The 24,658-nt window shown below is 34.4% G+C and overlaps 1 protein-coding gene across 1 annotated transcript in view; it reads right to left on the bottom strand.

Annotated features, from left to right (window-relative positions):
• SLC13A1 (solute carrier family 13 member 1) overlaps positions 1-24,658 on the bottom strand; it is a 119,768-nt gene that overhangs the window by 58,967 nt on the left and 36,143 nt on the right. The window contains exon 7 of the mRNA XM_032870273.1: positions 1,448-1,599. Coding sequence (XP_032726164.1) covers positions 1,448-1,599 — 152 coding nt within the window. The remainder of the gene's footprint in view (positions 1-1,447; positions 1,600-24,658) is intronic.

Here is a 24,658-nt window from a genome sequence, read left to right as displayed (position 1 = left end):
GGTGGAAACCAGAAGTTGTCTAAAGCTAAAAATAACACAATAAAATTTTGGTATAAATTTTCGAATAAGATTTACCAAGAAGACCGAAATGTGGAATTTTTTTTCTTGGGCAATTCATGAAAAAGGATAGAAGTCTAGCTTTTAGAAAGAGGTCAGATACATTTCCTGTCTTTAATTAAAAGATACATTGGAGATATCCTCTCTGACACAATGAATTTCAGAAGTCTCCCACTTATAAACCAGATGCCTTTTTAAGGTTCCTTTCTAAATTGTCTGTTGGAATATTCAGGATAGATGCATAATCACAGAAAAAATCAATAAACACGGCGGTCTGTGTTAGATTGTCCTAAACCCCTCTACCACTGTTCTTTGCACACAGTTCTTGTTCTTTTCAGAATGGACTGTGACATTTTTTAAGTGAGACATTTCTTGGAAAAGCTATGCATGCATAACATTTTGCAAATAATTTTAAGGAAGTTCATAAAATCTGTTTTTCCGCTCTGAAGAATGTAGTTTTCCTGATTCTGAGCCCTAATTTTTCTATGAAAAGATGTAAATCCTATTCCAGAGAGTCCTTAATGCTGCCCACCTTGCTGGAACTCTGACAATGATCTGTCTTATTAATACTTGAAAATACATCTCAGGTGCACCATCAGTTTGAGCCCTCACGTAAAAGCATGGACTTTCAAACTATATTTTCAATAGTTCTTACAAGAGTTCTCTTAAATAGTTTACTTCATTTAATTCTCACAATAATAATCTGAACTGTGATTATTTTAGATATGAAAAATTTAAAATCTTGGGAGAATAATGCACTTTTTATTATTTGAATTCACAAAGTAAGTGTCTGAAAACTGTGGAATTTTTAACCCAAGTTATCTGACTCTACCCACAGATTCCCCATGTTCTCCAATGGATTAAGATCACAGTTACAAACTTATATTTAGAGTCATTTATCTGTCCTTAGAATACTTTATTACTGCCATTTCTTGCAATTGCCCAATCCTTCAAATCTTTCTGAATTCTAGGTAAGATTTCTGTAATTAGCAACTTTGTGCAACACTCATATTTTAAGTTCAAATGCTAGTTCCCAAACCCTACATAGATTTTCCTATGCAAATAATCCCTATTCACTTTAGTTAACCGTCATTTGTGGTATTATTTGTAATGAGAAATGTTTCCCCCATTTGATTAGAATGGTCAGCCAGGAGTCATCTCTTCTGAGCTGCCTTAGGGAACCTTTAGGCACCTGTTAATTCACTATTTCCTCCATATTTAACTCTTACTAGAAGGGAAGGTCTCTAGAACTATAGATGTCCTGATGAAAAACAAAGGAGAATTAGCTCAGTATAGCAATTTCCATTCCTGAATTCTCTGAATCAGTTAAGAATAATCCTTGTAAGTTACATGCTATTTATTAAATCAACAATCCAGTAACTTTACTTACATATTGAAATGCTCAGCGAAGATCAAGTTGGTAGAAGTGCCGGTGATGGTTGTCAATCCTCCAATGGTAGAAGAGTAAGCAATACACAAGCACATAAGTTTACACATCATGTGGTCTCTCTCTGTTCGATACTTGGTTTCCCCACCTGAGTTCTGTTCAACAAGAAAAACGTTTCACATCACGTGGTCCTTTGCTTGATATTTGGTTTCCAAGCCACCAATATTTAATCATTTTCAAGTCTTTACAAGTCTTTCTTCTCAATTAAACTACTGCCCAACCTCACCACCATTTTCACAGCCAAACGACTCAAAAGAGTTGTCTACACTCACTGACTCCGTCCTTTAATCACTCCAACCTGACTTCCGTCCCTTCACTCCACCCCAACTGCATTTGCTATGATTATCAATAATCTGTGTATTAGTAAACCCAACAGATACTTTCTAGTCTCAGTTTTGTAGACCTCTTTACAGTACCCAAAAGAGTTAACCACTTGTTCCTGCTGGAAAACTCTTCTTGGGGCTTCTGTGATATCTCACTCTTCTGTGATATGTAAGTTTTTCTCTAACTCCTCCGCTTGTTTCTCTATCTCCCTTGCCAATTCGTTTTCCTTTATCTTACCTTAAAACTGGAATTTCTTGAAGCTTTGTCATGGGCACCTGTCTCTTTTCACTGTAACATTTATCCTTAGGAAATCTCATATATTTTCACTGATTTAATTAATATACATACACACCACCACCAACTCTGGTCTTCAGCACAGATTTCTCCTTTTAGACATATATATATCCACTTAACTGTTTAATATAATTTGAATGTGTTAAATAAAACTCCAATCCCAAAATGTTCAAGACCAAACCCACTATTTCCTCCCTCAAATGTAGTTCTTCTTCAGGATAATCTACATAAGCTAATAGCATTATCATTATAATTACAAACACTCATAGTGTGCTCGATAGATAATAAACACTGTTCTAAATTAAAATTAAATAAATAATTTAATTCACGTTGGCACTGTATCCCATTTTACACATGAAGACATGAGACAGAGTAAAGTTAAGTGACTTGCTCAAGGTAACAGAGTCTGGAAATGGCAGACTTGGATTTTGAAATCATGTAGCCTTACTTTAGAATTCAAACCCTCAGCCACTATACTCTACTGCTTGTCTTCCTTGAAAACAGTTTCTTCCTTCCCACCAAATTATGTCAATTTTATCTACTTAAGTATGTCTGGAATCTTTCGTGTTTATCTCTACTGCTACCACTTTGGAATAAATCAACATCATCTCTGATTTGGGTTATAGTAATAGCCTCGTTATGGGTCTCTGTGTATCAGTTCTTCCCTATGTCAGACCTGTTCTACACATTGTAGCCTTAAAAAAATAGATATATTTTAAAATTGTACAAATAGAAGAATTGTACAAATAGAATCACCCTGTTTCATAGAGATAGGATGCTACTTGTGATATGTGCCCTGAGGTCTTTTTTTTTTTCAGTGTTCCAAAGTTCATTGCTTATGTACCACACCCAGTGCTCCATGCAATATGTGCCCTCCACAATATGCACTGAGAGGTCTTGTAGAGAAATCACGGAAAAGAAATATTTTCTATTCACCGAAAGTCATCATGGATGTGGGAATGACTTAGTATGGTAGGGTCAGGTGCATTGAATTGTAATTTGCCTTTTACTTTCTAATTAACTTAAAAGTTAACCCCCTTGGCTCTCTACTCTTCATCAAAAATAAATTAATTTATAAAGTCTCCTTTTGTCTAATATTTCCTACATGGTAATGTTTCACATTTTCCATGATAATAGTTTCCATTGAAAACTTGAAAAACAAATGGTATGTAAATAAAATAGAAAAATAAGCTTAAAATTTCTTGTAGGAGTATAAAGTGACAACTGAAATTTAGGGCTTAAATATTAACTATTTTAAAATAGAAAAAAAAATCAGAAAGTGATATATAATTTGGATATTAGTTAGAATGGAATATTAATATTGGGATGGGATAATTAATGGCCTATTAATAAGAATGGAAACTTAAAGACATAATGTATATAAAGTTCTCACTGCCACATTAAAACTTTAACTGCAAATATATGCATATATAGATGTATATCTGTGTGTATAAAACATAATGATTAAAATGCATGGGTAGATACAAAATTTAAAAATCAAAATAGGTTTGCCATGTTTCATCCTTTATGGATTTCCCATACTTTTTCCTATGTATAGACTTAAAAAAAAATACATTAGGTAATATTTATGCAAATATCACAAATTTAGAAATGCATTAAAAATTTAAGGTAAATTTAAATTCTGCAGTAAATTGTAATGCTAATATAATACATATTAAGGGTTAAATGCAGGTGTTGGGAGGTGGGATGGGGTGCAACGCTTGTGTTATCTAGCTGGTCAACATGAACCCCTCACAGTCATCTCTACTCTTTTGTTTTGTTTGCTTAGGGCATGTGATTGCTGTGCTGATTGAAGATGATGCTGAGGTAAGGGGTAAAGTTTGAAGAGCAGAGTGACAGTAGTGGAGGATAAGGCTCAGACACAGAGCTATTAAGAAAGGCTAAGATGAGCCATTAATTGAGCCAAATATTAGTACAGAAACTACCAAAATAAGGGAAGGGAGGATCCTCAGCAGATTAGTCTTTTGCCTACGACAGTGGTTTCAACCTGAGATCAAGGGGTTTGACCCTGGCCCAAAAGGATTTGGAATAGAAAGCTAAGAGCATGTGTTTGCAGATATAAGGACAACAAAGTAAGCATGACATTTCTCCATAGGTGGAGGAGGAATCTGGTGTGGGTGTGTGTGCTGTACTTTCTCCTATGCAAAGAAGGGAGGAGAAGCAAAGCATCTAGGGGGTGAAGCTGGAGACAGCTGGGGATGACAAGGCCAGAGGGAACCTCTCATGCTGTGGTGACTGAAGGACATTGCCAATGGACACACTGAATGGGAAAGTGCTTGTTTTATAATGTTTCATGATGGGGGACTTATGTGAAATTAAATACACAGAATGAGGTAATTTTTGTAATAATAAAAATATATCCATACACATATAGTGCCCAGGAATAGACTAAAATGAAATATGTCAAAATATTAACAATATTAACAATGGGATTGGGGTATCTATTGTTTTCTTGACACTTTCTGTATCTTCCATAGTTATAAAAAAGTTTTTCCAATATATAAAAGAATTGTGGACTTTTAGTGCAGGCAAGTATTTAGAAATTAATGTGGTACAAAGACCTCATTGTTCAGAAGACCAAAATGAATTTCAAATATGACCTAGGTGGTCACTGCAGAGCTGAAACCAGAATCCATGTATCTGAGTTTCCAGTCAGTGATTTCCTTTGTACCATTTACATTCCAGAACATTTTTTATGTATGTGTTTTTAAGCCTACATCTAAGACTTCACACTTAATTACATTTCATATTGTTTTTAACATAGCAATTATAACCTATTGTTTTTATTTAATCCCAATTCTATGCTTGTTATTTCACACAGATACAGGACATCTAAGATCGTGTGGATATGCCTTCTATAAATTCTTCCAATTGAATGATGAATTTTGTCTAGGACATGATCAAATGCAGAATCCCATGACATCATCACATAGGTGGTGCTCAAGGGACATTTCAGAACAGGAATCTTGCAGGTCCAGATATAACTCACTATTGCCACCTGGTGGCTATGACTGCAGATTCCAGGGGCATATTGAACATTTCCAATATTGGTTACTAAAAATGCATACAAGAACCAGCATGAGCCAAACAGTGGCCTCCAGTTATGTACAAAATAATTCACTGGGGTGAGAGTGGCATGAAAATGTTAGGGTTTCTATTTATATTTAAATAACAATGCAAGGTTAATTGTACAAAATATTAGTTCTGGCTAAACATTTTCTGCTTGCCAAAGACAGTTTAAAATCTTCTAGTTCTTTTTGGATATTTATTTGCATAAGATCAATATAACATCATGTATTGATTTCTCAGTTGTAGGCATTATAATTAAATTTCTACTATGTTAGGTGATGAGAATTTAGCTTTTTTTTCATAGACTTGACCACTGAACACACTCAGACTTTAAATATCCCTATCATCTTCCCACTTATGGTGACATGATAGTTTTACTTCAAGCAGAGTTCAATGTTCAGAATGTTGTCTAGAGTAGAGATCCATGAACATCTGAGCAATATGGTCTATCTTACTTTTCCTGTTTGTACTCCTTCTCTACCCTTCTTTGCTTATTTAGTTTCCCAAGTTTTGCTTAATTTTCTAAGTAACCACTAAATGGCTCCAAACTATTCCATGGTTGTTTAAATCTTCTTTGAGAAGATCAATCAAATGATAAGATACTTAATCTACATCAAATATTCTGCCAACGTCACTGTCTTAGAGCACCTTTTCCAGGGCCTTCCTAATCTCTAATCATTTTTCTCTCTAGATCCACAAAGATCTACCTCAACTTTCGTCTATCTTCTCACTTCATTGATAGTTTGACTGAATATTGATTTCAAGATTGAAAATAAATGTTATGCAGAATGTTGGGGGCATTTTTTTTCCCTGACTGAGTTTCCAGTGTTGCTGTAGAGAAGTCTTCAGCCATTCATACTTTTTATCTTTTTAATGAGTCAGTTTTTCTTGTTTTCTGAAAACTTTTAGGATATTCTTTTTTCTAATATATTCTGAACTATCAATACCCTTCTCAATGTGTGTTTCATCTCTTGGCTGGCACCCAGTGGGATTATATTCTTCCACTATGGAAAATTTCTTCAATTTTTGATATAGTCTCCTCAGTTTTCTCTATACTTTTTCTGAAATTTCCTTATTATTCTCTTGTTTCTTTCCATTTTTCCTAAATTTACCATTTATGATATGTTTTATATCTTTTAATTATATTTTACACACTTATTTTATATTTTATTTATGTTCATACTTTATTTTTTGCCTCCTTGTTCCTCTTTTAAAGAATGCCATTCAAGAATAAATTCTTAGAGATATACATTGTACCAATACTGAATCATGATGAAATAGAAAATGTGAACAGATAAGATTACTAGTAAGGAAATTGAATAAGTAATCCAAAATCTCTCAACAAAGAGAATCCAGGATTAGATGGCTTTATTGGTGAATTCTATAAAATATTCAAAGAATAATTAATACCAATCTTTCTCAAACTTCCAAAAAAAAGGAAGAGGATGGACTCTTCCAAACTCATTTTATGAGGCCAGCATTACTCTAATACCAAGACCATTCAAGGACACTACAAAAAAGGATAATTAAAAAAAGATAATTACACATCACTATCCCTGATGAACATAGATGCAAAAATCCTCAACAAAATTGTAGCAAGCCAAATTCAAGAATACATTGAAAGGATCATACACCATTATGAAGTGAAATTTATTCCAGTGATTCAAGGATAATTCAACTTCTACAGATTGTCAATATGATATACCTCATTAACAAAATGAAGGAAAAATAATATTATCATAGCAATAAATGTAGGAAAAGTGTTTAACAAAATTCAACATCCATTTATGATAAAGAAAGTACAGAGGAAATATACCTCAACATACAAAAGGCCATATATGACAAGTTCACGGCTAACATCACACTCAATGGTGAAAAGCTTACAGTTTTTCTCCTAAGATCAGGAATAAAGCAAGTATGCTCACTCTCACCACTTCTATTGAACACAGTATTAGAAGTCCTAGCTAGAATAATTAGGCAAGAAAAAAAAAAAAGGCATCCAAATTGGAAAAGCAGAAGTAAAACTGTCACTATTTGTAGATGAAATGGTATTATATATAGAAAACCCTAAAGTCTTTATCAAAAATTTGTTTGAACTAATAAGAAAATTCAGTAATGCTGCAGGATACAAAATCCATATGCAAAAATCTGTTGCATTTCTATACACTAAAATGAACTGCTGGAAAGAGAAAAAAAAGGAAATTATCTCATTTATAAATTGGACCAAAACAAAAATCCAGAAATAAATTTAATCAAGGATGTGAAAGACCTGTATACTGAAAACATAAGATATTAATTAAAGAAATTGAAGAAGATACCAATATATGGAAAGATACTCCAGTATCTTTGTTTGTGGATTAGAAGAATCAATACTATTAAAATTGATATTACTCAAAAGCAATAGTACCCAAATTACCCAAAGCAATCTACAGATATGATGCAAATTTGATAACAAAATTTCAATGGCATTTTTCACAAAAATAGAGTAAACAATCCTAAAATTTGTATGGAACCACTAAAACCCCTGAATAGCCAAAGTAATCTTGAAAAAGAAGAACAAAGCTAGAGGCATCATGCTGCCTGATTTATAACTTTATTAAAAATCTACCAGAATTAAAATGGTATGCTATTTGCATAAAAATAGACACATAGGTCAATGGGACAGAATAGACAGCCCCAAAATAAAGCCCCATAGATACAGTCAATTAATTTATGGCAACGGAGCCAAGAGTATACAATGGAAAAATGACATATTCTTCAATGAATGGTGTTTGAAAAACTGGCCAGCCACATGCAAAACAATGAAATTTTACCACAATCTTACAGCATACACAAAAATTAACTCAAAATGGGTTAAAGACTTGAATATATAACCTGAAACCATAAAACTCCTAGAAGAAAACATAGTTAGCTCTTTGATATAGGTCTTGCTGATGTTTTTTGAATCTGACACCAAAAGCAAAAATAAACAAATGGGGCTACATCATACTAAAAAGCTTCTGCACAACAAAGAAAACCATCAACAAAATGAAAAGACAACCTACAATATGAGATAAAATATTTTCAAATCATATTTCTGATAAAGGACTAATATCCAAGATACCTATAGACCTCATACAGCTCCATAGCAAAAAACCCAAATAATTTGATTTAAAAATGGGCAGAAGGTCTGAATAGACTTTTTCTCAAAGAAGACACACAGATGGCCAACAGGCACATGAAAAGATGCTCAGCATCATTAACCATAGGAACCAAGGATATACAAATGAGCTATCACTTCATATCTGTTAATGTAACTATTATCAAAAGGACAAGAAATAATAAGTGTTGGTAAGGATTTGGAAAAAAAGGAACCCTTGTGTTGGTAAGAATGTAAATTGGTATAGCCACAATGGAAAACAGTATGGAAGTTCCTAAAAAAATTAAAACAGAACTACAATGTGATGCAGCAATTCTACACTGGGGTATTTATCAAAAGAAAATCAAAACACTAACTCAAAAAGAAATATGTGTGCCTATGTTCATTGCAACATTATTTACAGTAGCAATGATACTGAAACAACCTAAGTGTCCATTGATGGATAACTGGATAAAGAAATTATGGTATATGTACACAGTTGAATATTACTCAGCTATAAAAAATGAATAAAATCTTGCCATTTGGGAAAACACAGGTAGAAATCAAGTGCATTGTGTTAGGTAAAATAAGTCAGAGAAAGACAAATATCATATGACCTCTCTTACAAGTGGAATCTTAAAAAAGAACCCACAAATACAAAAACACACAAAAGAAAAAGCTCAAAGATGCAGACAACAGATTGGTAGTTGCCAAAGGCAGGGGGTTAGGGAGATAGATAAATAGGTGAGGTAGGTATAAATTTATTTAAAAATAAAACTTAAAAAAAGGAAGGTGCAAGACAACATATATTGTATGCAATGTTTGTAAATAAGAAGCAAAAATAAAACAATAAGCGTATCTATGTGGTAGGAAAAAAAGGATACCATTCATAGTCCATGAATGCAATTCCTTTGTTTGCCTCTCCGACTATATCAACGATAGTTTATTTTCTTGTGTTTTCTTCTTCTTGATTAGTCTCTGTTTCCCGTAACTTTCTGCTTCCTTTTTGTTTTTTTGGAACTCTCTTTCATGCTGGAGGTTATCTTCAGATATCTAGAACTTTCTCATCGTTTGCTCATATAGAAGACAGTGAAAAACTGTTTGGAAGCTCGGTACACGTGCTTTGGGAGTTGTTATTGACTGTGGGTTTCCCTGCACTGTCCTCTGACTGGGCCTCTTCTTCTTCTGAAAGTGGCATGCACACTCACCTTTTCTTTGTGTTGATTACATTCCCCAAGGAAGGACTTCCTGGTCTCCTGTGTGCTGACACCTGGAGGGTAGAGGCCTGGCTCCTGGGACCAGTTGAGTAGAAGGCAAGGTTCTCACCATTCAGCAGATAAACTGCCTCTCACATGCCCATTTTCATTGTGAAACCCTTTTGTGGCATGAACTGTGTCTGGTTCTCTTTACCCTCTGATTTACTAGTCTAACAATGACACTTCTGTTTGGTGGAGAAGCAGCTGCATCTTTGTCAAGTTGAGGGAAAATTTGGGAATTCAGTTCTTTTCATAAACAATTTTTTACTTAGTCCCGGATTTTCAACATTTTAAGAACTTTGAAGGGTGCTGCTATATAACCTGGATTGTTTATTGTCTTTCCTCACTGTTGATTTAGGATTCCACTTTTATGAGATAACTGAGTCATTTCCTACCTATCCTTTTACTTTCCAGCGTCCAAAATGATTTCGCTGTCATCTCTTCTCTTGACATTTATATAATTGAGACTTATGACTTAAAAGGTCTATTTGTTCTTGTTTTAATGGAGATTTAGGAGAGAGTGAAGGTAAATGGGCTTATTCAATCTGGCCTCTTACTGGTAGATGCGATATTTCTTTTTTTTACATTAAAAGATAAATAAATGAATCTTAACTAATAATTATTTCACAGATTGACCTTAGTCATTTCATGGTCCATACAGTGGTGAATGATACAGGTGAAAGATCATGGGGGTAAGTAAAAGTTCCATTGTGTGAAGAGGGAATGACAGTGGGGCCCTGTCTCCTTTGTTTGCTCTCAGCATATTGAGTTTACATGTGCTTGGTTAAGTGGATAACAGATTATGCTTCCTAGTTTTAATTAAAATAGCCCTTTCATGATGTGCATGTGGCTTTTAATGATTTCTATAGGAAATTACTTATGTAAAGAAAGCCCACAATAAAGATAACACATAAGTGAACAGAAAGAAAATATGAGAGGTATTCCTTCTCCTACTCCTGATATGAAGTCTTCATGAAGTTCTGATAAGAATCTATTCTATTATAATCTGAACAAATCAGAGCATCTGGTAACAAAATTGAAGGTATCAATAAGACTCCTGGAAATATGATTTATATCTACTCTAGTTCATAAAGAATTATGTTGCATATTGTGAATTAGAGTATTACTTTAAATAGTAATCGTATGATAGGGGCACCTGGGTGACTCAGTGGGTTAAAGCCTCTGCCTTCAGCTCAGGTTATGATCCCAGGGTCTTGGGATCGAGCCCCGCATCGGGCTCTCTGCTCATCGGGGAGCCTGCTTCCCTTCCTCTCTCTCTGCTTTTCTGCCTACTTGTGATCTCTGTCTGTCAAATAAATAAACAAAATCTTTAAAAAAAAATAGTAGTAGTATGATGAATAGAAAGATATTTAAAATTTAGCACTTAAGACTTGAAAACTCTTTGTAAAAATTCTTTTTTCAGCAACATTGAAAATTATAATTAAATCCAAGATTTATTTTATAAAATGTTTCTATCCTAAATTTTAAATATTTAGAAGCTTCCTTTGTAATTTACTTGTGAATATCCAAAATATATATATATATATATGTATTGGAAAACATCTTTTTCTTTCTATAGCAGTAAATATGACTGACACAGTATATAAATAATAAAGTAGCTTTTTCTTTTCAGCGACACGAAAAATCAGATTTCCTGTTAAACAAAATGCTGTTTAAAATATTGAAAAAGAACCTTAAAACTGCATTACAAAGCAATACAAAAGTAAAGAATTTGCCTTGACCCTAAATGAAGTGAAAGTGGGAATCTTAAGTGAGGGACTACGCAGCTTTTTGATCTGAGGATTTCAATTTTTTTTTTTCCCCAGAAAGAGCTGGGTATAGCAGATAATGCCTAAAGCCCATCCTCTATGGGGACTTATATGGGAAAACATTCATAAAGCTGGGATCCTTTGCAAAAGTAGATAGCAAGGAAATCTCATGCTGACTTAAAGGAAAACATAATGTTGCCCAAAACCTCCTAATTATGAGCATTTTTAGCCTAAATTGGTGTTACCAATTATTGTGACCTAAATTGTTAGCCTAAATTGGTGTTACCAATAAATTGGTGTTAACCAATTGCTGTGTTAAAATAAGAACAATACTACAAAAGCTCTTCCATGCAGCTACAACCCAGGACTTAAGGAATTCCCAGAGAAGTTTCAAGGAAAACCAGCATTTCAATACTAATAAAACTCAACAATAAAAAACAAATAATCCAAGTTAAAAATGGACAGAAGACAACAATAGACATTTTCCAAAGAAGATATACATATGGCTACCAGACACATGAAAAGATGATTAACATCACTCATCATCAGGGAAATACAAATCAAACTACAATGAGATCCCACACTTGTCAGAATGGCTAAAACTAACAACTCAGGAAATGACAGGTGTTGGTGAGGATGCAGAGAAATGGGAACCCTCTTACACTGTTGGTGGGAATGCAAACTTGTTGTAGACACTCTAGAAAACAGTATGGAGGTTCCTCAAAAAGTTAAAAATAGAGCTAACCTATGACCCAGCAATTGCACTGCTAGGTATTTACCCAAAGGATACAAAAATACTGATTCAAAGGGTTAAATGCCTCCCAATGTTTATAATACAATAGCCAAACTATGAAAAGAGCCCAATGTCCAAAAAATGATGAATGGATAAAGAAGATGTGAGATATATAAATATATAGATATAGGTATATCTATATATTGAGCAATATTCCATTATATATATATAGAGAGAGAGATAGATATAAATAGAGATTTATATCTCTATAGATATCTTATATCTATTTATATCTCTATATATATCTTATATCTCTCTTATATAAATATAAGAGAGATAGATATAAATCTCTCTATTTATATCTATCTCTCTTATATTTATAACCCTCTATATATTATATATCTCTCTCTATATATATAATGGAATATTATTCATCCATAAAAAAGAATGAAATCTTGCCATTTGCAATGATATAGATTGAGCTACAGAGTGTTATGTTAAGCAATGTAAGTCAGTCAGAGAAAGACAAATACCATATGACTTCGCAATATATGTGGAATTTAAGAAACAAAACAGATGAACACAGAGAGGGAAAAAAGGGAGGCAAACCAGAAAACAGACTCCTAATGATACCAAACAATTTGAGGGTTACTGGCGGGGAGGTGGGTGGGGGAATGGGTTAAACAGATGATGAGGATTAAGGAGGGCACTTGGGATAAGCACTACGTGATGTATGTAAGTGATGAATCACTGAATTCTACACCTGAAACTAATATCACACTATATGTTAACTGGAATTTAAGTAAAAAATTGGAAAAAAAAAAGTACACCCCCCTTCTCAACACAGACACACACACATACACACACACACATAGATAAGGCAACGAAAGTGAGAACCAGCAGAAAACAAAACAGGCCAAAGAGAGATTTACAGGATTTCAACCACTCGAGTTATTAGACATATAAGTAAATTAATTTATGATTAACAAAATTAGAGAAGAGATGGAAAATATGAGTAAAGAGAAAGAGACCATAAAAATTACCAATGAAATCTTCTTTTTTCTAAAGATTGTATTTATTTATTTGACAGAATGTGAGAGATCACAAATAGGCAGAGAGACAGGCAGAGAGAGAGGGGAAGCAGGCTCCCTGCTGAGCAGAAAGCCCAGGACCCTGAGATCATGACCTGAGGTGAAGACAGAGGCTCAACCCACTGAGCCACCCAGGCACCCATCACCAAGGAAACCTTAAAGAGAGACAAAGAAAATTTATAGAAATTAAAACTTAAATAACTGAATTTAAAAACTCAGTAAATGGGTTAAACAACAAAATAGACATAGCCAAAGGGAGAATTTCTGAACTGGGAGAACGATCTGAAGATATTCTTAATGTAGTACAGTAAGATACAGAAGGGAAATAAAGAGGTATTAAAAAGCCTGAAAGACAGAATGAGAAGGTTTAATGTGTATTTAACTGGAGACCAGAGAAAATAATGGCTGAGAATTCTAAAGGATTATTGGAAAAGATCCAACATACACACATGCACATAGACACACACATATCTTTAAAGTAACCAAAGAGAAAGGACGATTTATTAAAGGAATGGTAACGTAAATGACCACTAGAAGTAAAAAAACAGCAAAATTACATCTCAATGTGTGAAGAAAAAATAATGATCAATCTAGAAATCTAAAACCACAAAAATGTATTTCAGGAATTGTAAAGATCTCTATATAAAACAAAACTGAGAGTTTACAATGAAAAGGTCCAGAGCATAAAATATCAGTGTGTGTGTGTGTGTGTGTGTGTCTAGGATGAACTCAATAAAGAACAAAAAAAAAGGACATCTGGGTAGTTCAGTTGGTTAAGGATCTGCCTTTGGCTCAGGTCATGATCCCAGTATCCTGGGATTGAGTCCCACATCAGGCTTCTTGCTCAGTGGGGAGCTTGCTTCTCCCTCTGCCTGCCTCTCCTCCTGCTTGTGCTCTCTCTCCTGCTCTCTCTGACAAATAAATAAATAAAATCTTTTAAAAAATAAAGAACAAAAAGAAAATAACTGTAAACACAAAGGAAGTAGTAGATAGTAATACAATAGTAGGGGATTTTAACATCCTGCTTACATCAATGGAGAGATCACCCAAACAGAAAATCAACAAGGAGAAACAGTGGCTTTGTATGGCATATTGGACCAGAAGGACCTAACAGATATATTCACAACATTCCATTCTAAAACAGCCAATGTACATTCTTTTCAAGTGCACATGGAACATTTTCCAGAATAGATCCCATATTAGACCACAAAATAAGTCTTAACAAATTCAAAAAGATTGAAATCATGCCATGCATCTTTTCCAACCACAACACTATGAAACTCAAAATCAACCCCCTCCCACACATACACACACACACATCTGGAAAGAGTACAAATACATGGAGGTTAAATAACACACTATGCAATATTGAATGGTCAACCAAGAAATGAAAGAGAAAATTTAAAAATACATGGAGACAAATTACAATGAAAGCACAATGGTCCAAAATCTTTGGGATGCAGCAAAAGGTGTGCAAAGGGGGAAGTATATAGCAATATATATAGCTACCTCAAGAAGCAAGAAAATTCTCGGATATCCTAGAAAATTTTCAAATTACACCCAAAGGAGCTAGAAAAAGAACAACAAACAAAATCCAAAACCAGTAGAAGAAAGGAAATAACTAAGATAAGAGCAGAAATAAACAAAATAGAAACTAAAAAACAAAACAAAAAATAAAACAAAAAAACAGTAGGACAGATCAATGAAACCAGAAGCTGGTTCTTGGAAAAGACTAACAAAATTGATAAAGCTTTAGTCAGACTCATCATCAACAACAACAACAACAAAGGGGGGATGCAAATAAACAAATTCAGGAATGAAAGAGGAGAAATAACAACTGATCCCACAGAAATACAAAGGATTATAAAAGAATATTATGAAAATTTATATGCCAACAAATTGGACAACCTAGAAGAAATGGATAAGTTCCTAGAAACATATAACCTCCCAAAACTGAATCAAGAAGACACAGAAAATTTGAACAGACCAATTACCAGAAAGGCAATTGAGTCAGTAACCAAAATACTCCCAACAAATAAAGTCTAGGACCCGAAGGCTTCACAGGTGAATTCTACGAAACATTTAAGGAAGAGTTAATACTCATCCTTCTCAAACTATTCCAAAAAATAGAAGAGGAAGGAAGGCTTCTGGATTCATTCTATGAAGCCAGCATAGTCTCATACCAAAACCAGAGTAAGATACTACAAAAAAAGAGAATTAGAGGCCAAAAAAAGAGAAGTAGAGTCCAATGTGTGTGACAAACATAGATGCAAAAATCCTCAACAAAATATTAATAAACTGAATTCAATAATCCATTAAAAAATATTCACCATATGCAAGTGTGGTTCAATATTTGCAAGTCAATCAACATGATACATGACATCAATAAGAGAAAGGATAAAAACTGTATGGTCATTTCAACAGATGCAAAAAAAAAAAAAAAAGCATTTGACAAAGTACAGTATCCATTCATTACAAAAACTCTCAATAAAGTAGGTTTAGAAAGGGAATATACCTCAACATAATAAACACCATATATGGAAAAACCCACAGCTAACATCATATTCAGTGGTAAAAAATGTTGAGAACTTATCCCCTAAGATCAGGAAGAAGATAAGGAAGTCCACTCTCACCACTTTTATTCAACACAGTACTACAAGTCCTAGACACAGCAATCTGATAACCAAAAAGAAATAAAAGGCATCCAAATGGTAAGGAAAAAAGTAAAATTTTCACTATTTGCAAATAACATGATACTATATATAGAAAACCCAAAAGACCACCAAAAATCTATTAGAACTGGTACATGAATTAAATCAGGTTGTAGGACACAAAATCAATATTCAGAAATACTTTGCATTTCTATATACTAATAATGAAACAGCAGAAAGGGAAATTAAGAAAACAATCCCATTTACAATTGCACCAAAATAATAAAATACCTAGGAATAAATCTAACCAAGGAGGTAAAAGACTGGTTCTCTGAAAACTGTAAAACATTGATGAAAGAAATTGAAGATGATAGAAACAAATGGGGAGATATTCTGTGCTCATGGATGGAAGAACAAATACTGTTAAAATGTCCATACTATAGAGGTTCCTCAAAAAATTAAAAATAGAATTACCATATGATTCAATAATTCCACTGCTGGGCAGTTACCCAGAAAATATGAAGACTGTAATTTAAAAAGATACTAACTGCTATGTTTATTAAAGCATTATTTATATTAGCCAAATTATGGAATCAGCCCAAGTGTTCATTGGTAGATGAATGGACAAAGATGTGATAGAGATCATATAACCATGTACATATATATATACAGATACATACACTGGAATATTACTAAGCCAAAAAAAAGAATGAAACCTTGCCATTTGCAAGAACATGGATGGATCTAAAGGGTATAACACTAAGTGAAATAAGTCAATCAGAGAAAGACAAACATCATACAATTTCACTCACATGTGGAACTTAAGAAATAAAACAAATGAACAAAGAAAAAGAGACAAACCAAAAAAATAGAGTCTTAACTATAGAAGACAAACTAATGGTTACAATGAGGGAGGTAGGTGAGAGGATAGATGAAATAGATGAAGGGAATTAAGAGGACACCTATCATGATGAAAACTGACTAATATATAGAATTGTTGAATCACTATATTGTACACCTGAAACTAATATAACACTGTATATTAACTATACTAGCTTAAAATAAAGTAAAATAAATTAAAAAAAGAATTGCAGCATTAGCATCACACAAATAAACTCTAAGACTCCAAAAACATGATTATACATTGAAAGGGGCACCGCACATTGGTAAAAGCATTAATTAACCAGGAATATATAAACATTCTAAACTGGTAGGGACACAATACAGAATCTAAACAATAGAAAAACATATAGAAGCCAAAACTGATAGAACTAGCAGGAAAAATAGACATATTCATGTCCTAGAAGGAGATTTTACCCAAAGAGTTTCATTAATTGCTGGGTTAAGTAGAAAAAAAATTAGGTCACAGACGATTTGAAAAACAACTTGGAAACTGATCTAACAGACTTTTGGAAAATACTGCACTGGTACGTTGAGAATAAACAATTCTTTATAAGCACAGTGAAATATTTATCACAACTGACCATGTGCTAGCCTACAATTTGGCCTCAACAAGTTTAGAACTGAGGACATACAAATCAATTTCTTTTCTTTTTTTTTTTTTTAAAGATTTTATTTATTTATTTGACACAGAGAGAGATCACAAGTGGGCAGAGAGGCAGGTAGAGAGAGAGGTGGGAAGCAGGCTCCCTGCTGAGCAGAGAGCCTGATGTGGGGCTCGATCCCAGGAGCCTAGGATCATGACCTGAGTGGAACGCAGAGGCTTAACCCACTGAGCTACCCAGGCGCCCCCAAACCAATTTCTGAGCACAGTAAAATTAAGTCAGAAATTTTTTTAAAAAGTAGTTACAAAAGCCTCATTTATTTCAAATTTTAAAATATACTTCTAGGGGTGCCTGGGTTGCTCAATGGGTTAAGCCTCTGCCTTCGGCTCAGGTCATGGTCTCAGGGTCCTGGGATCAAGCCCCGCATAGGGCTCTCTGCTGGCGGGGAGCCTGCTTCCCCCTCTCTCTCTGCCTGCTGCTCTGCCTACTTGTGATCTCTCTCCCTCTGTCAAACAAACAAATAAATAAATAAATAAAATATTTAAAATACACTTCTAAGCAATTCGTGAATGAAAGATGATAATATAATAGAAATCCAGAAGACAGAAAAACTGAAAAATATGTGGTATAGCTAAATTAATGAAAGAAAACTCATCTCCTTAAATTCTTACTATGGAAGAGAAGAAAATCTCAAATTTCATAATGTAAATGTCTAACTTAACAAGTAAATGATCAACAGAATGAATTCAAAGATAGGACAAAATAATTAAGAGGAAATGAATAAATTAGGATACATATAAAATATGATCAAAGAGCCAAAGGTCAGTTCTTTGACAAGACTCCTAAGACTAATGAAAAAGATAAATTTTTGAAAGACTATTCAAAAAAAAGTTTAAAAGCACAAGTAGAAATATTAATAATGACAAACGCTTTAACTAAAAATGCTTTAGAAATTAAATTGGTCTTGGTGGATATTATAAACAACCACATGCTAGTAAATTTGAGATGGAATGCATAAGTTCCCAAAATTAAACTCAAGAAAAAAATAGAAAATATGAATAATCCTAAAGCCAGAAAAGTAATAGAGTAATTTCTAAATATATATGCCTTCGGCTCTCTCTTTGCCCTGCTAGCTGGAGTAGAGAATGGATTAAGGGAGATGAAGCAGCCATATTGCACCATGAGGCAGAAGTCAAGTGCTGAGAATGGCAGAACTGAGATAGAAAGAATCAGGGTCATGGTCTTTGTGGAGCCACTGTACCAGCTTATCTCTACCTTGTTAAAACGATTGCTATTTGGGGTCTTTGTTGTGATGAACAAGAACAAATACAAGTGGAAACACTGAAAAGAAAACAAGAGAATGATTAACAACATTTTGGACTGTGGCTGTCTTGGCAAAGAGAAGGATATGTGATGTGAGGAAAGGAGATGGAATCAGAGAAGAGCTCATGGAGATTTTTTGAAATTTATTAAGCTGGGATGTGAAATACATCATTTTATGCATTTTAATATTCTTTAAATTTTTCTGTTATATTTCATAAATATGTGTATGTATAGGGGCACCTGGGTGGCTTAGTGGGTTAAGCCTCTGCCTTTGGCTCAGGTCATGATCTCAGGGTCCTGGGATTGAGCCCCACATCAGGCTCTCTGCTCAGCGGGAAGCCTGCTTCCCCGATTCTCTCTGCCTGCCTCTGCCTACTTGTGATCTCTCTCTCTGTCAAGTAAATAAATAAGATCTTTAAAAAATATGTGTATGTATAAAATACTTCATAATCAAGTACATAAAAACAATTTGGGGATTAAGTAAAATAAATGTGTTCCTCTGTTAGGAAATCCTACTGGAAGATGCATAGAAAAACACTGCTGAGGATTTTAAAAAACAAAATACAGAATTAGAATAAATTATAGTGTGGGAGGCTTACCATACACTTAGAGGAAAGTACAGATGCTTCTAACATGGCTGACCTTATGTTATTTTCTAGATGATATATCAATAACTTCAAATGTGAAGAACTACATTTTGGTGATTCCAAAGTGAAAGATATATGGGACAAAAGCTATTATCAACAGCCAATCATTTCTTTAACAACAAAATGTTTTGCAGAAACACAGCTAAGTACAGATAGCAATGGAGCTAGGGCTTTGACTGAAATAAAAATTAAAATCTGTAGTGAGGGCATATTCACAGGTTGCTGCTGTGATTTCTTTCTCTTTTTTAAAATAAATGTTAAAAAACGTTCTTCATTCAGAAGTGAATTTACCTTACCAACTGTTGCCACCCAGTTCTTTTTTTGTTTTATTATGTTAAATTAGCCAACATATAGTATACCATTAGTCCCTTCTTTCATCAGAAAAGAATTAGATGAATTAGGTTTTACGTACTTATCCATGGAGACATTTAACTTCACTCTAGTCTATACTGATTGTGGAGGATACTGGATCCCCATTATGTATCAGAAATTTAATCTTTTGCTCTGATAGAATAATATATAAATAAATATATATTTATATTAAATATATATTTATAAATAAGTATAAAATATATATGTATAATATGTATTATTATAAATATATATTTAAATAAAATATATAAATATATAATAATATAATATATAATAATATAAAATAAATATATTTATAATAATACGTATTATTATATATATTTATATATTTTTTAAATATATATAATAATACGTATTATTATAAATATATATTTTTATTATTGTGTTATGTAAGTCACCATAGAGTACATCATTAGTTTTTGGTTTTTTTTTTAAGATTTTATTTATTTATTTGACAGAGAGAGATCACAAGTAGGCAGAGAGGCAGGCAGAGAGAGAGGGAGGAAGCAGGCTCCCTGCCGAGCAGAGAGCCCGATCTTGATCCCAGGACCCTGGGATCATGATCTGAGCCGAAGGCAGAGGCTTAACCCACTGAGCCACCCAGGTGCCCCCATCATTAGTTTTTGATGCAGGGTTCCAAGATTCACTGTTTGGATATAACATCCAGTGCTCCATGCAATACATGCCCTCCTTAATGCCCACCACCAGGCTCACCCATCCGCCCACCCCCCCGGCCCTCTAAAACCCTGTTTGTTTCTCAGAGTCCACAGTCTCTCATGCTTTGTCTCCCCGTCTAATTTCTCCCAATTCACTTTTCCTTTCCTTCTCCTATGTCCTCCATGTTATTCCTTATGTTCCATAAGTAAGTGAAACCATGTGATAATTGACTTTCTCTGCTTGACTTATTTCACTCAGCATTATCTCCTCCAGTTCTGATATAATTACACTGATAATGAGGTTTCCAAATGCTTGAATGAGGTGTGTTCTCCTAATTGGCTTAGTAAAATAAGATAGTTATGATTTCTTTTAAAAGTTCAACTTCTATTCCCAGAGGCATAGGAAACTGACACAGTTAAAAAGACCATATAAAGGGTACAAAATGGGTTGCCTGGGTGGCTCAGTGGGTTAAAGCCTCTGCCTTCAGCGTAGGTCATGATCTCAGAGTCCTGGGATAGAGCCCGGCATCGGGCTCCTGCTCAGCAGGGAGCCTGCATCCCCACCCCACCCCCCGCCCCCACCTGCCTCTCTGTTCTCTTGTGATCTCTGTCTGTCAAATAAAATCCTTAAAGGGTACAAAGTTTCAGCTATAAGATGAAAAAAGACTAAAGATTGAATGCTAAATTTGGCAAGTTGACAACACTGCACTGCACAACTGAAATGTGTCAAGAATGTAGAACTCAAATGTGGTCTCACACACACACACACACACACAGACATCTTTTGATAAATATGTGAAGTGAACACTATATCAAAAACTAATGATATACTACATGTTGGCTAATTGAACACAATAAAAAAAATGTGAAGTGCCTAAACTGGATAAACATCTAGGTGCCAATGAACTAGATGGAGGGAACCCTTTCACTGTTAATATGTACATCAAATTGATATACACTTAAAATATCCCACAATTGTTTTCTACTTTATTGAGATGTAATTGACAAATAAATTTAAGTGTACAGTTATGGTGATCTGACACAAGCATACATTATGAAAAGATTACCCCAGTCCGACCAATCAACATATCCATCACCTCACATATCTATTTTTCTTTTCCTTCTTCCCTTCCTTCTTTCCTTTCCTCTTTTACTCTCTCTCTCTCCCTTCTTCCCTTTCTTTCCCTCCCTCCCTCCTTTCTTTCTTTCTTTCTTTCCTTCCTTCCTTCCCTCCCTCCTTTCCTTCTTTCCTTCCTTCCTTTCCTTTTCCTTCCTTCCTTCCTTCCTCCCTTCCTTCCTTACTTCCTTTTTTCTTTCTTTTCTTTTGTCAGACATTCAAACACCACTACCTTAACCAATTTCAACCATACAACAGTGTTAAGTATAGTCACCATGTTTTACATTAATTATACCCTTGGACCTTATTCATTTTATAGCCAAAGTTTTCATGCCACCCCTCAGCCCTTGACAACCACTTTTCTACTCTTTGTTCCCTTGAGTTTTACTTTTTATTTTTTTAGATTCCACATATAAGGTGATACCACAGTATTTGTTATTTTTTTTCTGCCTTATTTCATTTAGCATAATGCCCTCAAATTTCATCCACGTTGTTGCAAATGGCAGGACTTCCTTCTTTTTTGTGGCTGAATAATAGTCCACTGTATATTCATAACAACTTTTCTTCATCCATTTGCCCATTGGTGGACAATTTTCCCATATTGTGGCTATTGTGAATAATGCTGCAATGAACACAGGAGTGCAGATATCCCTCTGCGCTCTCATTTTCAATTCCTTTGGATTCCAAAGTGGGATTGCTGGATCATATAGTAATTTCATTTTTAATTTTTTGATGAACCTCTCTACTATTTTCTGTGGTGGCTGAAGCAGTTTACATTGCCACCAGCAGTGCACAGGGGTTCCCCTTTCTCTACATCCTTGCCAATACTTGTTATCTCTCATATTTTGATAATGCTCTTTTTCTATCATCATCTCTCTGTAAACTATAGGGTTTGGCTGAATGAGTGAAAGAAGATAGCTAGGCTGTGTCAGGTGAGGACTGAACAGCCCTAATAATTGGATTTGCCACCCAGTTTCATCCAGTATCGAATGGAAGAGCAACCCAGAACAAGTTTTTGTTTATGTCTGATCTGGACCCCAGATATTCTAGAACTGATATCCCCTAACTTGGCAGAATTAATGCCTCTAGACCATGATATTATGAGCTGTGCTTATTACTGTTAATATGGTTCTTTGAATTCTTTGAGAACATTAAACAGTGTTTCCTTATAGATTTTGGTTTTCAAAAATAAGCATTTTTACCCCCAAACTAAGTACCTAATTAAAAAACAAGATTTAATTTGTTCAAGGACATTTTTCCTTTGAAATTCCTTTGAATTTACACACTATCTAAGATGAATGGAAAACAATTATCTTAGACCTTTCATTAAAAGCAAACTGGTTTTCCAATTCCTTTCATTTGAAGATGGCTGGAGGTTTAGAAATTGAGCTAGTATAAAAATCTGGGATATCTCTTTGAATGATACTATAGTGCTTGTGAGGAAGGGAAGAATCTAGCAACTTGATTATTCTTTTGGCATGTAAAAAATGATTTTCAGATATCTGGAACTCATTTTTTTATGGAAGTAATATGAGTGATGATGACTGTTTTCTCAGTCATCTGAAGCTTCATGCTGGAAACTGACAAATATATTTCTCTTTGTACTGCCACTGTCTCTTTAGGATATTCCATTCTTTTTGTTCCTTTCCTTTTCAAAAAATATGTTAACTACTTTTGGAGTCATGCAAGTTCTACAGGCTAAGTACCTACCCACCACTCTTATTCTGAACACAAACGGGAGCTCTGCTAATGTTTGGGTCATGGTCTATAATAAGAAGAGAACTTGGCAAGTCATGGAAAACATCTATTTTTAGGTAGGAAGCACTGGAATATGACTACTGTTAAATCAGTTTCTAGAATCTGAGGGACTACTGACTATCCGCCATCTTCAAAACCAACATGTAATCATCACCACCCGCAGCAGCAGCAATGGCAAAACTATCATTACCATCTATATCAGAAATTTGCAGTTTTATTAACAAGAATTTTAGAGCTGATACATTTCAGTTTCAAACCCTTATTTTCTTTCCACCAAAAATGAAATTAATTTCCATGAATAGCCAAAGCAATCCTGAGAAAGAAGAACAAAGCTGAAGGTATCACACTTCTTGGCTTCAGATTATATTACTAAGCTATATAATCAAAACAGTCTAGAATTAGTATAAAAATAGACACATAGACCAATGAAACAGAACTGAGAGCCCGGAATTAATCCTCATATTTACAGCGAACCAATATGTGACAAGGAGTCAAGATACTTAGTGAGGAAAGGATTGCCTCTTCAATAACTGGTGCTGGGAAAACTTGATAACCACATGCAGAAGAATAAAATTGGACTTCTATCTTACACTGCTCACAAAAATTGACTCAAGATGGATGAAAGACCTAAACATAAGGCCCCAAACTGTAAAGCTCCAAGAAGAAAACACAGGCAAATACTCCTTAACATTGGTCTTGACAACACTTTTTAATGTGACACCAAAAGAAGCAAGACTTTCATCTTCTCTCTAATAAAGAACACGTTTGTAATGTAAATAGTTATCCTTTAATTTTTCTTTTACGCAAAGCTGAATTTTATACACTGAGTTCTAGAAAGACCACAGAATCATTGTTCAAAGGCCTTGCTTGTTCTTTTCTCCCAAACTCGGAACTCAATCTTTATTGCCTAAAATGTACCCAGATTTATCTTACTTTTCCCCCACTGAAAATTTATCCTCATTCTGTGTTCCGCATCTCCATCAGTGGCATCACAGCCTATCTTTACCTACTTTAGTCTAGCGGAGGCATCTTCTATACTTTTCTCTCTCTCGTCTTCAAAGTCTGATTAATCAAGAAGTCCAATTAGACCTACAATCTCTGCCCTTCAAAGTGTTGCCATAGTAAGTTTCTCAATGGGAAGAATTTACCATGCTGCTCTCCAGTTTCAAAGATTCCTACTTTCTCTAAGATAAATTCTAAACTCTTTGGCGTGACATGACCAACTATTTTTAACACGACTCAGGCTATCTAGACATTTCACATAGCACAATTCATCCCTAGCACCTGCAGTGGAGACGTTTTCTGAAAAAGCCCTGCTCTCTGCCTATCTGGGTCTTTGAACACATTGCTTTTTCTAATTAGACTACCTCTTATCTTTTCACTCATTAATTAATTAATCAAGATAGACATCTATTGAATACCTACTCTGTGTTAGGCCATGAAGTGTGCC

Source organism: Lontra canadensis, unplaced genomic scaffold, assembly GCF_010015895.1.
Source record: "Lontra canadensis isolate GAN:19392208 unplaced genomic scaffold, GSC_riverotter_1.0 scaffold2, whole genome shotgun sequence".
Taxonomy (NCBI): Eukaryota; Metazoa; Chordata; class Mammalia; order Carnivora; family Mustelidae; genus Lontra; species Lontra canadensis.
The sequence above is the reverse complement of the archived record's forward strand: the minus strand, read 5'-3'. Positions and strand labels throughout refer to the sequence as shown.